Below are 15,410 nucleotides of genomic sequence, written 5' to 3' on the forward strand. Positions count from 1 at the left end.
TTAACCCCGTCACTCTAACCCCCCGTCACTCTAAACCCCCCGTCACTCTAACCCCCGTCACTCTAAACCCCATCACTCTAAACCCCCGTCACTCTAAACCCCCGTCACTCTAAACCCCCCCGTCACTCTAAACCCCCGTCACTCTAAACCCCCGTCACTCTAAACCCCCCCGTCACTCTAACCCCCGTCACTTTAACCCCCCGTCACTCTAACCCCCGTCACTCTAAACCCCCCGTCACTTTAACCCCCGTCACTTTAACCCCCGTCACTTTAACCCCCGTCACTCTAAACCCCCGTCACTCTAACCCCCCCGTCACTCTAAACTCTGTCACTGTAACCCCCCGTCACTGTAACCCCCCCCCGTCACTCTAAACCCCGTCACTCTAAACCCCGTCACTCTAAACCCCATCACTCTAAACCCCGTCACTCTAAACTCCGTCACTGTAACCCCCCGTCACTGTAACCCCCCGTCACTGTAACCCCCTCATCACTCTAACCCCATCACTCTAACCCCATCACTCTAACCCCATCACTCTAACCCCATCACTCTACCCCCCGTCTCTCAGCAGTGAGAGGGTTCTACTGTAGAAGCTCCAGATCTCATCAGAACAGATAAAGCAGCTGAACATGAATCCAGTAAAAAGGAGAAACAAGAGCTTCTCATTCTGAAGAAAGAAAGTAGTGAGATCTTGTTGGTGAGCTAGTCTGAAGAACAGAGCTCGGTTCCTCCAGGGTTCTCCTGTAAACAGTCCCAGTAGAAAGAAAGAAACAGACCTGTTCAAATAACAGTGCTATCTACAGTAATGCTGTATAAGCAGTGAGCCTCACACCCATCTGCTACCCTCACACCCCTGCTCCTCACCAGCCGGTCCTTACTGACGATCAGCAGGCCTTTGGCTCCGTTTATCTGAGCCAGGCGCACTTTCTCATAGAAGGTACAGTTCCCACGCAGCACCATGGGGATCCGGTTCGGGAAGCCGCCCTCCGGCACATCAGCGGCGGAACACAGCACTGACGCCGTCAGGTCATACGCCTGCAGACGAGACTGACGACACACACACACACACACACACACACACACACACACACACACACACACACAGGAAATCAGTAAACATATCACTATACACTGACACACTGAATCTAGAACTGGAACCATGTTATCCTCCTCATCACGTCCCGCTCTGTAGCGCTGTTCCTCTCTCAGACCGGAGCGCAGTGGGCGGAGTGATACCACACACTGGGCTGAGGTTCCTCCAGCGTTCCTCAGCTCTGTGGAGAAGGTTCTGTGTGTGTGTGTGTGTTTGTGGAGAAGGTGCATCACTCACTGCTTTGTTGAGGTCCTGAGGTAGGCGAGCCCACTGGGGGTTGAAGAAGATGCAGTAATCTTTCCCTTTGCTCTTTCCCCACTCGCTGAAATGAGCCATGCCATATTCACCCACGGCCTGCGGAGGAGAACACAGACGGACTAGATAAACGGCACTCGTCAAGACAGATACTGATACTTATGAGTGGACACTGAATAATTTATAGTAGATATTAAAAATCTCATAATATATACTCAATCATTCATTGCAAATACTGAATAATCAAGCCTTAGTAGATGCTGAATAGCCTGAGTAGAGTCCCTGAACAATTCACAGTGGATACTGGATAAGTCACAGTAGATCTGGAACAGCTCCTAATATAAACTGAACTCAGTGATTCATAGTGGATACTAAAAGATTTGTACTAGAATAATTCATACTAGACCCTAAAAACTAATAGTGAGCACAGAATCAGTCATAATAGACCCTGATACACAGTACACATATCCTCTATACTGATCTCTATATTAGGGTATTTTAATTATGATCACAAAATAAGAAGGTTAATGAAAGGACTGTGATGGTTGTGATCCAGAGTCGGGGTCCATCAGCTGTCCGCAGTTGCTTGGCAACAATCTCCCACTAAACGCACTACAGAGCTCCGCGTTCGTGCGGGAGATCCGTTCCACCTTAAGCAGCGCAGCGGTTATAAAGCGGCTCTTAAGGTGGAACGGAGAGCTGGAACCCAGCGCTCAGCTCCACTCCGTGTAAACAGGATTAAACACACTTCAGTCCTTATTTTCTCTCCCATCTTCAGCCACACTGTATTACTTTATAATAACACTTGAAATATGATCAATTAAGGCTGTAAATCAGGTTTAAAGGTTTTGGGCCCTCAAGCCTCCATCCTCTCTCCTAGCATTAGCCAGCTAGCCAGACGAGCTAATCTTCAGCTAGACTAAGAAACCCCGGGCTGTGTTTGCCTCTGTCCTCACGCTGTCCTGGTCGTAACGGGTCGGGAGACTGGACCTCGCGGGGTTCTGTGGTGTCGGTACCTGTTTAAGGAACAGCGCTGTCCAGAGCAGACTCCGCAGTGCTCTCATGGTGCCTCACTGTTGTTCTTCCTCCATCTGCACTGAGGCACGGCCGCAGACCCCGCCCCCGCTTCGCAACGGGGCATGTCATTGGTCCGCTTCACTCCGTGCGCGGCGCTGGCTCCTACGCAATTGGCTCACACAGCTGTCGATCTGAACCGGGCTCAAAAACACAGGGAGTCTCGGTTTAAGGATTATTTCACAATAAAAACTCAGTTTAAAGAGGCAGGCAGACACAGCTCTTTTATGCTCTTTTATTAATGCTGATTTATTAAGAGTTAAGAGCTTAATAAGCCGCTGTGATACAGATTAGTGTTGCTGCTCTGTATTATTGTGTAGCTACTGTGCTGTAAGCTGAAGTCTGTGCCAGATCAGCGCTTTTCTCCTCGGCAGCTCTTCTGATACCTGCAGAAATCTGATCTTTTAAAAAGGGGGGGGGGATTCATCTCTGAAGGGTCTTTACCTTTGATGCAACAGTACAGTACTTACAGTACTTCTATTCAAATGTACAATAACAACAACAATAATAATAATAATAATAATAACAACACATAGACTATTATATATAGATAAAGGCAGCATATGTAAGACTTATTTATTAGATATGGCAAATATACATTTAATATTTACTAGTATTAACATTTTATTTGTAGTGAATAATACTACATTACCAACAATTACACAAACCCACCATGCAACTACTGGGAATCCCTATTAGCCTGACTGCCAGCTTTATTTATAATATGATAGACTAATAAATTCAGTTAGCACTAGCATCTTAGACACCCCCCCCCAAAAAAAAAATATGTCTTCATAGCAGAAAGTCCTACTCAAGATAGAGTAACCGTCTTTACATTCTTTTATTATAATAATAATAATGATTATTATTAATAATACAAATAATCCTTTACATAATAATAATACATAATAAACCACTTTATTTAACATGACTTCACAACTCTTTCAAAACAAATAATAACCAATTTTAACATTTTTTCATAACCATGTGGAGTCACAAGCTTTTTTTTTTTTTTTTTTTTGCACTTCAGACATCTGGTTCCATTGACTGCCACACTAAACAATTCTGACTGGACATGTTTTTCTAGAATAAAGCATTTAAAAGCAAATCCAATCAAGGTGACTTTGTTCACATCTTAAAACTTTCATTATGAACACATTTTAAAATTTTGGTGAAGTTGTCCTTTAAGTTTAAGCTCTTTACATTTATGTCCCTCCCGTTCTTTTTTTTTTTTATTAGTCAAGAAATTCTGCAGATTCCTCTTCAAAACGTATTCTTACAAAATTTAACTGGGACAAACAAATAAATAAATAAATAAATAAATAAAACAAAAAAAATGTATTTGAGCTTTTATTGCCGTGCGACACATTGACGTCACCCCGACATCATTAACCGAGCCCGGCCGCTGGGCGGCGCTGGAGCGGAAACACCGCCGGCAGGGAATGCAGCAGTCCGGTCTGTGAGTACAGTATTTACATATCTACTCACGTTTATTGCTTAAAACACGCCAGAATAGTACAAACAAAGGACATATATTACGTGATTACAGTTATATCTTTAATATGTGATCATATTTGATGAAAAATAACAGTTTGAGGGGGTTGTTTAAGGCGGAGAAAGCGGAGGAGGGGACTTACGTTAGCCAAGAAGCTAAAGTCAGCGTTAAACGCTGCTGGGTTTTAGCTAGTGAATATCTAACTGTATTTTCATGGAATTGTCTTTATAAGTATGTGTTTAGCTGTCTATCTTTCTGTATGGTAGTTGAGAGGTGTGAGTGTGTAGTTTAGTACGTAATGCGGAGAGTTTTGAAGTTGGTTTCTGCTTATTCTCGAATTGTCCGTTCCACCTTAAATGGTGCAGCAGTTCCATTCTGGCGCCTCAGGCGCCAGAATGGAACTGCTGCACCATTTAAGGTGGAACGGACAATTCGACATAAACTTCAGCTTTTTAATATAAAATAAAGTCTTTCAGCACGTCATATCTCCACATTTGCAGTTAAATTGCACATTAAACATATCAAGCATATTATTACCCATATTTAAGTACTTTAAGTACGTCTATGCTGGGTAGGTCTGGTGTATGATGTAGTAGGATTGGTATTCTCCCTCATTAAACCCATTACTGATCTCCTAATCTCAAGTCAGGGTCTATTAATCTTCTTATGAAGCTTCTCTTGAAATTTCATATTTTAATCTACTATTGTCCACATCAGAAATGTTAAAAATATGCTTCCCTGCATAAATGAATAATTTTCAATTAGCTATAATTGCTGGTAAATGGTTGTCCGAGTGTAAGAGGTGGGCAGTATATCAGTATGTGTTCATTATAGGGCATATTGGTCATTTAGCTGTAATTTTATTTATGTTTTTTTGCTGAACTGTTGCTTTAAGAAAACGTAAACAAGAGATTTAGAGGGTTTGTGTATTATAAAATATAGAATTTTTTAAATAAAAGAATTTTAATGTAAACGTTTAAACGTTTAGGTTTCTAATTTAATCATTTAACTATCCAGTTCATATATGGAGCAGTTTAGCCCCACCCATTTCAGCCTACAGCAGTTTAGCCCCACCCATTTCAGCCTACAGCAGTTTAGCCCCACCCATTCTCTCTAATTACAGAAGCAGTTGTACACATTCATATCTCCTGCTTTCTCGTGTGTTTCAGGTTTTGGTGACCCTAGTGTGGATCGCGGGTGAGGTCAGCGAGTCATGGCTGGCTTCAGACAGGAGGATGTGGAGAAGTTCTATGAGATGGGGGAGGAGCTGGGCAGGTGAGACGGGGGTAGAAGAGGTTAGGTTAGTCAACATGGGCTGATTTTTACGTTTTTTAATTGGTAGGGGAGTGGAGCAGTGATGCTCACACCAGGCCTGAGTGACAGGGTGATGTAATCAGTGTATATTAAAAGGGATAATTGACAGTAATCTGGTAACAAAGTCTTAGAGGTAGTAATTGCTGTGTTTGGGAAGGAGGGCTGATGGAAACAACCAGCAAAGCGTAATATATTAGGTTTTTATTTTCCACACGTTCTGAATCGTCGGTATGAGAACGGAAATGGTGGCGTAGTCACATCCTAAATCTTATTTTTTGCCGAAAAAACATTGTTTGTAAATAAAATGGGTTCACCTCTCTTCTTTCAAATTGTCCGTTCCACCTTAAATGGTGCAGCAGTTTCATTCAGGCGCCTCAGGCACCAGAATGGAACTGCTGCACCATTTAAGGTGGAACGGATAATTCGACATAAACTTCAGCTTTTTAATAAAAGTAGTTTTTCAGTATTTAATATCTGCACATTTGCTGTTAAATTGTACATTAAACATATCACGCATATTATTACCCATATTTAAGTACTTTAAGTAGGCCTGGTATGATGTAGTAGGATTGGTATTTTCCCTCAATAAACCCATTACTGATCTCCTAATCTCAAGTCAGGGTCAGATTTGAAACGTCAGAAATGTTGAAAGGGGGCGTCCCTGCATAATTAAATAATTTGGTCTAATTTGGGGGAACGCCTCACATCGTCAGTACTGAAATAACGCTGATCAGCTGCATATTTCAGTACTGTAGAGTATTAGAATAGACATCTTTAAGAATCTGCTGCTACTATAAATGATTTGAAGATGTTCTGATATGGTAAGTTTTGTGTAGAATACTAAACCTACTACTAAATCAGTGAAGTTTAAATAGAAAACACGAAGCAGAAATATGAGATCACCTGAGAACCTCTCGGAGAACCGTCTGGGTTTAATATTCTAATGAATGTGAATGTGACTGACAGCCGTCTGTCACCGTCCAGAAAAATCAGTTTACTTTGGCAGGACACACAAACCTGAGGCAGGGAAGCTGCGTTTATTAGCTTTTTGTGTTTTTTAGATTTTTACTCTGAGCTGCAGTTGTGAGTCGCAGATCTTTAGGGTTTACTGAGATTCCCATATATAGACGCTAGACGCGAGGGACGAAGAAGCTCGAGCTTTGGCTTGCCAGGTTTAGCTTTAGCTTTAGCACTCCAGATTGCTCTTAGCCTTGTGATTGGTCAGGGCTATGCCGACGTTTATTAGACTTTGGGAAGATCTTCATTAGACTTGCTCTGTACATTTACACTGGGGGTCCTGAGGGGCCGGATTACCTTCATTAGAAAGAAAGCTTTAGATTCTCTGAGGCTTTAAGTATTGCTATAATATTTTCACCATATGACCTATTAGGAGTGTAATATGTAAGATAATATTGATATGTCTCTGATTCTCAAAATCACAGTATTGATTTTTAATGATTATCTTACATGTAGCAGCTTGCTTACAGTATCACAGTATAGGGAATCGTCACCTCTGTGTCGGGATACGTATCCCCACTGCCCGGCCCCGCTCCTCAATCAGTGCAGTGTGATGGAGCCCAGCTGTGTGTGAGCAGTGGTTCTCGGACTGGAGGGGAACCAGGTTCAGGCTCGTATGGGAGAACGTCACGCTGTTACGCTTTCCTTTGTTTGCTCTAAGTCAGCGTAAACACTGCCATGCCGCAGCGAAGCGCTCTCTGGACTAACACAGACACACACACACACTGATGGAGCTGCGATAAAGACGCTCTGCTTATTTTACCTCCATGTAAGCACCTTTCTCCCACACCAGTGTGGAATTTAAATTCACACAAAGAATGAGTCATAAACACACAGACACACACACACACTCACACACACACACTCACTCTGCCTGCTTTCCTATATAAGGCAGTGGAGCTTTAATGCAGGATGACATCATCTCTTCACTATGTCCGTCTCTTTCTCAGCGTTTGCCAGAGAACAGCTGTGCTGCTCGCCAGATCACAGATTACTCACAGTGCAGGAACGTCTATCACCGCCTCTGTAATGGTTCTCAGTCCTCCTCCGTTCACATCCACAGTTTAGGTCTTTCTTAGGTCTCAGCATAAGCTGACCTCACTAACGCTCTTGTGGCTGAATGCGATCAAATTCTCATTAGAGACAGTTACGCAGAATAAACTCCTTTTAAAACTTAAAAAAAAATCTTAGAAAGATATGGTGTCCCAATACTTTTGTCCATATAGCGTACATGCCCTCACGCGCCTCTCAACCTTCTCAAACAGCTTCAAGCCCTTCAGTAAGCTGTGCAGGCTTGTGCAGGTGCTGGTCCAGGCTTGTGGCTGTGATTGAGGACCTAAATAGAGCTTCACTGTGTCTAAAATGACGATCAGCTCCACTACAGACCACATCAACACATGCTGTAAACCTCATAAGCCTGTGTGTCAGAGGTTGCTCCATACGGTTTCCGTTCACCTTCCATTCCACCTTAAACTGTGTAGCTGTTACATGCTAGTGCCCATTGGTTGTCCTTCCTTGGAGCTGACCACTGCATACTGGACTGAACACCCCACAAGACCTGCTTGCTGATGTTCTGGAGCTGTTCTGACCCAGTCATTATCTAGAACCTCACAGTTTGGTTCTTGTTAAAGTGTTAGTGTCTCAGATTCTTACGCTTGTCCATTTCTCCTGCTTAATCACCTTCATCATCTTCAAGAACTGACTGTTCTTCACTCACTGCCTATTTCACTCACTTCAACTTAACTGGCAGTGGTCTTAATGTTATGGCTGATGGTTGTAAGCGTTCATTGCTTGTTAGCTACGTTGGACTCATATCAGTCAGCAAACCTACATCTGATCACCTGCCCTTAGAGGAGCTGATCTTTCAACCCTGTTTGTCTGTGCGTTTCCTCCCCAGCGGTCAGTTCGCCATCGTGCGTAAGTGTCGGGAGAGGGGCACGGGCGCAGAGTACGCCGCCAAGTTCATCAAGAAGCGCCGCCTGTCTTCCAGCCGACGCGGAGTGAGCCGCGAGGAGATCGAGCGAGAGGTGAACATCCTGAGGGAGATCCAGCACAGCAACATCATCACCCTGCACGACATCTTCGAGAACAAGACCGACGTCATCCTCATCCTGGAGCTGGTGTCTGGCGGGGAGCTCTTCGACTTCCTGGCGGAGAAGGAGTCCCTGACGGAGGAGGAGGCCACGCAGTTCCTCAAGCAGATCCTAGACGGGGTTCACTACCTGCACTCCAAACACATCGCTCACTTTGACCTCAAGGTGATTAACAGTAGTAGTCCCGTGGTTCGTTTGTAGAAGATTGGTCCTAATCTCCTCCTTGTTTGTTCTGAGACTCCTCCCCCTAAATGTGATTGGGTGTAATGATCATGTGCTTACAGCACTTCCTGTTTGTATCCAGAGGGCTGTGGGATCTTCTCCGTGTCTGTAATGTTGTGTAGCGAGGCTCTTGTGATGTCTGTAACGTTCTCCTCTACAGGAGTCTAGAGCCTGTTCTCTGCTTTTGTGTTGCAGCCGGAGAACATCATGCTGCTGGATAAGAACGTGCCCAACCCCAGGATCAAGCTGATAGACTTCGGCATCGCTCACCAGATAAAAGCAGGAAACGAGTTCAAGAACATCTTCGGGACTCCGGAGTTTGTTGGTAGGGGCTTTTTAAAACCCTTCTGCAGTGCTGGGCTGGGCACAGGTTCTCTGGGTTCTCTCTGTAGAGGCAGAATGTCGCTGTTCTCTGCATTTCTGTGCTGATTTATTCCTCTCTGCTTTTTCGAACAGCTCCAGAGATCGTGAATTATGAACCTCTGGGTCTGGAAGCAGACATGTGGTCAGTGTAGTGAAGTACATTTCTTTAATTGTCCAGATAATAAACTGGATTCTTTCATAATTAGAAAGTATGCTTTTAATATGATCCCCTGATTATTGTGTCTTCCTCTGCAGGAGCATTGGGGTTATTACGTACATCCTGTAAGTATCAGAACCACAGCTCCGTCTCCTTACAGGTAGAGCTGGGCAATATGAGGATATTTTATCGTATGGTGATGAATGGTGTTATGGTGATAACACTGCTTTTCTAATCATATGGAGGAGACTGTTAGTGCTTAATAAACACTGATCAGCTGCAGGTTTCATTACTAACAGTGTAATTAGACTGGGTTCATTAGATGAAGAGCAGCAGAGATGTTGTTCAGTACAGGAGAGGATCTGAAGAGTAGTTTATAAGAGTCTGTCACTGCTGATGTTTGTCTGTGATCATGTGTATCGTGATGAATATAGTGTATTTACCATATCGCCCAGCCCCACGTACAGGCTACTTTAATAACCTTGGGCCCTGTCTGTCTACATCTGCCCCTCTGCACATCTCTGTCAGTTTGTGCATCTGTCTGTCTGTATAGCTCTGTCTCTGCGTCTGTGTATCTCTCTGTATGTAGTATGTCTGTCTTTCTGTATGTCTCTGTCTGTATATCTGACTGGCTTTATATCTGTGTCGGTCAGTGTGAGTAATCAGTGATTGTGACCTGCAGGCTGAGCGGAGCGTCTCCGTTTCTCGGAGAGACTAAACAGGAAACTCTGACCAACATCTCCGCCGTTAACTACGACTTTGATGAGGAATATTTCAGCAACACGAGTGAACTGGCCAAAGACTTCATCCGCAGACTGCTGGTTAAAGATCCCAAGTGAGCTCCAGCTCTTTCTCTATTAATAACGGCTATCTGGCAGTGCTGTGTCCTCTCGGCCTGCACAGCAGCACCTTTTTTGGGCATATTAGATTTTGGGAGCAGTAATTTGTGTGCAGGGCCCGGAGATACAGGCCTCCACCACAGTGCTTTAAGACTGAGTACTGTTTTGAGCCCTGAGGAAAACGTGCAGTTTATTCTGGTGTCATTTAAAATAATATATACACACATCTAACACTACAGTAAGCGTGCGTCAGACGCAGGACTGTTACTGAAATCAGACTCTGAGCAGTATTAGTAGTGTATCAGGACCAGTTTGTACGTTCCTGAGGTGTGTGTTCCTCTTTCAGGAAGAGGATGACCATTGAAGACAGTCTGGAGCATCCCTGGATTAAGGTCAGACTCTCTCGCCACTCGCTAATGGTCACATTGTACATCTACACCTCCCTCTCCCTCTCTCTCTCTCTCTTTCCCAGCTTCCCTGCTGACCGTGTTCAGTCCCAGGAAAGGCAATTAGACTCTATCCTAATAACACTGTTGTGTTCTATGTTGTTAATGGTGCGCAGGTCATAAAGAGGCGTAACGTTCGCCAGGAGGACAGTGGGCGTCGGCCGGAGCGTCGGAGGCTAAAGACCACCCGTCTGAAGGAGTACACCATAAAATCCCACTCCAGCATGCCCCCCAACAACACATACATCAACTTTGAGCGCTTCTCTCGCGTGCTGGAAGAGATTGGGGCGGCTGAGGAGGGTCTGCGGCGGCTGCAGCAGAGCCAGCGCTCCTGCAGGTGAGGGAGGGCCGGGCGGCAAAGATGGAACACCACCACTACTGAGGACATTTTCACCAAAACACTGTATAAATTCACAATATTCAGGTTTTCTGAGGTTTTTGAAGGAGTCAGAATGGGGACAAACACAGAAGCAGGAAATAAGAGCTTCCTTTATATTAGCAAAAATCTATATTTACAGTATTTATCTGCTCTCTGTTCTCCAGAGCTCTTACATGATGTGACCAGGGACTGGTTTTGTTACCCACTAAATCAACCATAGATATATATCTGACGTTATATGTGGGATAAGGACTCCTTATGTCGAATAGTACTGCTTTAAATCACAGGTTTAGCATTGAAATGAACAGGTGTCCCAATACTATTGTCCATATAATGTATTTGTTTGCCTGTTTTTGGTACCCAGGCAGAGTTTTTCATACCAGAGGCTAAAAACTGATACCTGCTGTTTGCTCCTCCTCTCCCTGCAGGGACGACGTGGCTGCGCTGCGCTCCATCTACGAGGAGAAGGAGGGATGGTACCGCGAGGAGAGCGAGAGCGTGGCGTCTGAGCTGGGCCGGGTCCGAGCCGAGCTCCAGCGGGCCCAGGCCCAGCGCAGACAGAGCCAGGAGGAGGCCCGGGCTGCTACTCTAGCTGCTAATGCGCTGAAGCGCCGGTTCGGCCGTCTGGAAAGCCGCTACGAGTCTCTGGCCCAGCAGGTGGCGGCAGAGATGCACTGGGTGGAGGAGCTGCTGAGGTCCAGCTCCGCTGAGGCAGAGGAGCGTAGCACTGGCCTGGCCTGAACGTAGTGTATCATGGTGCATGAGGTCCAGATATCTAACAGAACCGCTGCATGTGTCATCAGCCATGCGTTCGGCAAATCGCCAGCCAGTAACATCTCATACATGCGGGGAAACCGTAACAGCCATTAAAGCCGTAGTTTTAGCATGCCCAGCTTCCCTCCTTATTCAGTCTAAGCTAAACGGGTTCTACATAGTATGGATCAGAGAACCCTTTCTCAGCACTAACACTGGAACCCTTTTTGGTGCTATGTAGAATACTCCACAAGAGGTTTTCCGACCGTGCAAAGAACAATTAGAGCATCCGAATAGATAGATATTTATATAGGACCCTTGCCTTCACTGAAGAATCCTTGAAGAACCCCTTTTCTTAATCTGTGTACCACAAATGTAGTCAGCCAGCCAATGGTTTTACTTGTTTTGCTTATGTTTTGAATGCACACACGGCTTCGGTTATTATTTGTGATTATTTTTAGCAGTTGCGATTACATAATCCTGACACCAGGGGGTGCTGCAGCCTCCTCAGCACCTTCACCTCCCTACTTTTTTTTTTTTTTTAGGGTAGTAATCAAGTTAACCTTGATTAATTTAGTAGCAATTTAATAGCTTGTACAGGTAAATTAATCTTAGTTTTTGAATACATGTGCCTTACTCATAAACTCACAAAGCTAATGTTAGCAGCAAGCTAACACCCTAGCCACAAGCTAAGATGCTACATGTCACAGTACGATGAAAAGATTGTAGATTCTTTTTAAAGAACTACACTAGCTGTTTGAGTGAGCCATGCCGTTAGCCCCATGCTAACTGGCATACATAAGCTTCCATTACTTCCACTGATGGCTAATGTGAGCCTTTAGGCTTGGCTGACTATATTTAAGGTCAGGGGGAGGGGGCCTGGGTACGTTTGCTTTCTGACCAAACTATAGCTTTAACATTTCCACTGTGAAATGAATGTTTTGCCTTCATCCGTAAAAAAAAAAAAAACACAAGGTGCTCATGAGTGCGGCCCGCCGAGCAGATACTGTAAAGGTAGACGAGCCGGACAGTCAGGGCTGCCGTCCTCGTCAGCGCCGTGCTCACTGACCGTCTGTAGGCTGTATATTTAAAAAGGCACGCACAGTTACACCGACTTACCGCAGGCTAGTTACGCTTGCCTGTAACATTCGGAGGATCGAATCCTCCATCGGTCATAATCTCAGGTTCTAGTGTCGTCTTCGGTTCTGCGCTTTGCTTTCGGAGTAAGGTGTCGTTTCGCCTATGCAATAAATCAGTGTATGTTTAATGTGCTGGAGACGGGGCTGTGATATAGCTTTCATTCAAAGCCCCAGAGAACCGGAATCTGGCTTTTGTGAGCACAAATAACAGCAATTAGCAGCTAGCTCGGCTAGCCAGCTACAGAGCCGCTAGATAAGCTTAGTTAGCTTGGCTGAGCTGCCAGATGACGCAGTACAGACTCGGTTCTAGCTAACAGCCGCTAAGGCCCGAAATCGAACACGCCCTAGACAGCTAGGTTCAGTTAGCTTAGCTGAGTTAGTGGCCTAAAAGTGCCAGACACCACAGGCCCAGTTCTAGCTAACTGCTCCTCAAAGTAAACACATTTAAGATAATCAAGGAGAATTAAAAGACCAGCAAAAGAACGGCAAAGTCAAAAGTGTCCTAGATAAGCTCCAGATAAGTGCCGCACTTGGTTCTAGCTAACTGGTGCTAGTAAACCAAGAGGCCTGAGCACTTTTAAGTAGCACGCCTCTTTAGCGAAAACCTGTCGCATGCTTTGCAGAGTGTTGTGGACATTGGTAAAGTTCGCTAAAGTTTCGTAAAGTGCGAAACCCACACCTCGCCTGTGATTGGTGGAGCTTTATAGGATGTAGATCTTTTCTAGTGGTCTTGAAAATGACCGTAATGTGTTTGTGAGCTCACTGCATATTGCTTTATTAATAAAACAGCTCTCGACTTCAGTTCCACTCAGAGTTGGACAATTCAGGTCCAGAAAGTGGAAATCCGCCCCAGGATTTTGCTCCAACTGCCTGGGTAGCTCTGCTGCAGCTGATTTCCACTTTCTGGACCTGAATTTTTCCATTCCACAATGAGAGTCATTGGCCCGGAGTCGACTCTTTTTAGAACTGACTCCCTGCCAGAACGTACATCCCTAATCTCCCATAATTTCCCTTAAGTTCTCTGGGGCTTTGACCGTACACTTGCGCTATATAGAGCTATATAACACTATAGTACCGCGCAATATTAATACACATAGCTGCTATCGTATGAATATACAGTGTTTATTCGTCACACACTTCAGTACATTCCATCCTTTGCATGCCGTTCCAGTGCCAATACTTTACTGTACATAAAGCCAAACTATTGATTTCTACGTAGGTCAATTTCGTTCTTCGTTTTTACGGTGATTTTCTCTTTCATCTGCTTTCTATTTATGTTCTTTTCTTTTTTATATTCGCTGGAATGTATATTCAAATAAACTGGGAGAGCGGAGCTCGGCTGGGTGGTGTCAATGTCTGCAGCAGGGTGAGATCCAGCCCGTTAAAGGTGAAGCTCGGCGATCTATTCGATCATCATGATTGATCACTGAATCCGATTCAGTCAGACGATCAGGCGAGATGTGGTCGGTATGTGAGCTGCTTTAGTCCACATTAGGAGATGCTAGGCTAATGTTGCTAACAAACACTAGGCTTAGACTGGCACCAGTTTGCTTATTTCTGTAGACACGCCCCCAAAATCTTCATTGGTTTGTTTCAGAGGGCTGTTGAAAAGCTGTGCAAGCATGTTTATAGGTAGATTGTGATGGTTAGATTTGGAGAGGGTCCGTTCAGGTCCTGGAAGTGAAAATCCGGCCCAGGATTTCGTTCCAACTGCCTGGGTAGCTCTGCTGGATTTTCACTTCCACATTGAATCCAAAGCTGGGTCTACATTCCCTGTCCTCACCACATCCAGTGGGCGGAGCGATACCAAACACTGTGCTGAGGTGAAGGTGGGTCCGGTTCCTCCAGCGTTCCTCAGCTCTGTGGTTCTGGTTCTGTTTAGGTTTATAGACTAAAGTCAGTCCCACCGTCTCCTAAACCACATCCATCTACCAGCTAAGGAAGATCTGGAGGAGCTCTGAGAGACCGCCGCTTTTGGGGGCGTGTCTACAGAGATGAGTAAACTGGTGACAGTCTAAGTCCAGTGTTTATTAGCAACGTTAGCCTAGCATTTCCTGCAGCTCATGTCGACGATCACATCTCCTCTGATCTCCTGAATCTGAGATCGGTGATCAATCAGGACACTCAGATTTCTCACTGAACTTCAGTTCAGAGTTTATGGTCATGATAATGTCCTGTGGGCACGTCTCGTCTGCACAGCCAGTGGGGAAGTGTGTATGCCCACCCCTGTGGAGGTGCAGGGAGGTGCAGGGTAAAGAGCCGCTGGGTGAGATTGTTTGACAGGGTAATAAACACTGTGCCACTCTGAGCTCCAGTGTTGACTCTACAGCTGTAATGCGGGGCGAGCTGCTCTGTGTGTGTCCGTGTAGAAGGAAGCTGCTAGAAAAGTCCGATGGCGTCTCCGGTCTGCAGAATTCCTGATCAGCAGGAAAGACCGGCGCTGTCTTCACTGGGTTCCTCACCCCAGCACCTCTTACACAGCCACGAAACGCCTGCAGCGCCTTCAGATGGTTTGCTATGCTTGTAACCCTGGAAACGAGAGTAGTGTCTGCATGGCAGTGGGCGTGACCTGTTCTTGTAACCATGGAAATGGGTATAAGATTTTCTTGTAAATGAGGAGGAGTGTAACTATAGAAACAGTGGTGTAAAGTCTGTGTCTATGCTTGTAACCATGGTAACTGGAGTAGTGTATCTTTGAAAACGAGTGCACGTATCCACTGAAATGGGTGTAACCTATCCTTGTAACCATGGTAACCGGAGTAGTGTATCTTTG

General features: G+C 45.0%; 2 protein-coding genes across 3 annotated transcripts in view; one reads left to right on the forward strand and one right to left on the reverse strand.

The window, feature by feature from the left end:
• The window catches only part of sppl2 (signal peptide peptidase-like 2), an 8,449-nt gene extending 5,998 nt beyond the window's left edge, over positions 1-2,451 (reverse strand). For both annotated transcript variants that reach the window (XR_011980169.1, XM_072688532.1), the window contains exons 1-3: positions 2,363-2,451; positions 1,329-1,445; positions 863-1,045 (exon numbers count right to left, since the gene is read on the reverse strand). Coding sequence is in view for 1 of the 2 variants with exons in the window: in XM_072688532.1 (XP_072544633.1) it covers positions 863-1,045; positions 1,329-1,445; positions 2,363-2,410 (348 nt within the window). In the remaining variant the exon portion in view is untranslated. The remainder of the gene's footprint in view (positions 1-862; positions 1,046-1,328; positions 1,446-2,362) is intronic.
• Positions 2,452-3,819: 1,368 nt separating this feature from the next.
• On the forward strand, positions 3,820-11,635 carry dapk3 (death-associated protein kinase 3). The gene is made up of 10 exons (XM_072688540.1): positions 3,820-3,879; positions 5,085-5,190; positions 8,144-8,504; positions 8,757-8,886; positions 9,018-9,066; positions 9,180-9,206; positions 9,764-9,916; positions 10,267-10,312; positions 10,483-10,703; positions 11,174-11,635. The coding sequence occupies exons 2-10, from the start codon at positions 5,129-5,131 to the stop codon at positions 11,484-11,486; spliced, it is 1,362 nt and encodes a 453-aa protein (XP_072544641.1). The 5' UTR covers positions 3,820-3,879; positions 5,085-5,128; the 3' UTR covers positions 11,487-11,635.
• Positions 11,636-15,410: the final 3,775 nt, after the last annotated feature.

Source organism: Salminus brasiliensis, chromosome 9 (assembly GCF_030463535.1).
Source record: "Salminus brasiliensis chromosome 9, fSalBra1.hap2, whole genome shotgun sequence".
NCBI lineage: Eukaryota > Metazoa > Chordata > Actinopteri > Characiformes > Bryconidae > Salminus > Salminus brasiliensis.